Source organism: Phalaenopsis equestris, unplaced genomic scaffold (genome assembly GCF_001263595.1).
Source record: "Phalaenopsis equestris unplaced genomic scaffold, ASM126359v1 Scaffold000202, whole genome shotgun sequence".
NCBI lineage: Eukaryota > Viridiplantae > Streptophyta > Magnoliopsida > Asparagales > Orchidaceae > Phalaenopsis > Phalaenopsis equestris.
This window is the reverse complement of record NW_018164644.1, coordinates 1,203,231-1,203,589: the sequence shown is the minus strand read 5'-3', so window position 1 is coordinate 1,203,589 and position 359 is coordinate 1,203,231. Positions and strand designations below refer to the sequence as shown.

The 359-nt window shown below is 34.5% G+C and overlaps 1 protein-coding gene across 1 annotated transcript in view; it reads left to right on the top strand.

Annotated features, from left to right (window-relative positions):
- The window catches only part of LOC110022707 (MLO-like protein 14), a 6,538-nt gene extending 6,397 nt beyond the window's left edge, over positions 1-141 (top strand). Inside the window, exon 11 of the mRNA XM_020721780.1 lies at positions 67-141. Within this exon, the coding sequence (XP_020577439.1) occupies positions 67-141 (75 nt within the window). The remainder of the gene's footprint in view (positions 1-66) is intronic.
- Positions 142-359: the final 218 nt, after the last annotated feature.

Here is a 359-nt window from a genome sequence, read left to right as displayed (position 1 = left end):
TGAAGTATTTAAGCTTCTATCATCTTCCACTTCTGCTAACATCCATTATCTAAAAATTGCTACTAGGCTCACCTCGTTGGTGAACATATTACAGTCTTATGGGCTGCAAGGAGCCATTCAGTGCGGTGTTTGGAAAGTTAAATAAACTTTTTGTTTGTTGGACCGTGTCTGCTGATGACTTGAACTTATTAAAGGCCCATCAGAACCATTAGATTTTGTTAAGATTAGTACTTCGTGAAAATTTGCTTTGGTTAAGACATATTTGACGAAAATAAATTTATGAAAAAAAAATTGATTTAATCAAGAGCTAGACCAAATCTAATTATGGGATCTCAATTCAAATGATCTCTGACGCGTGA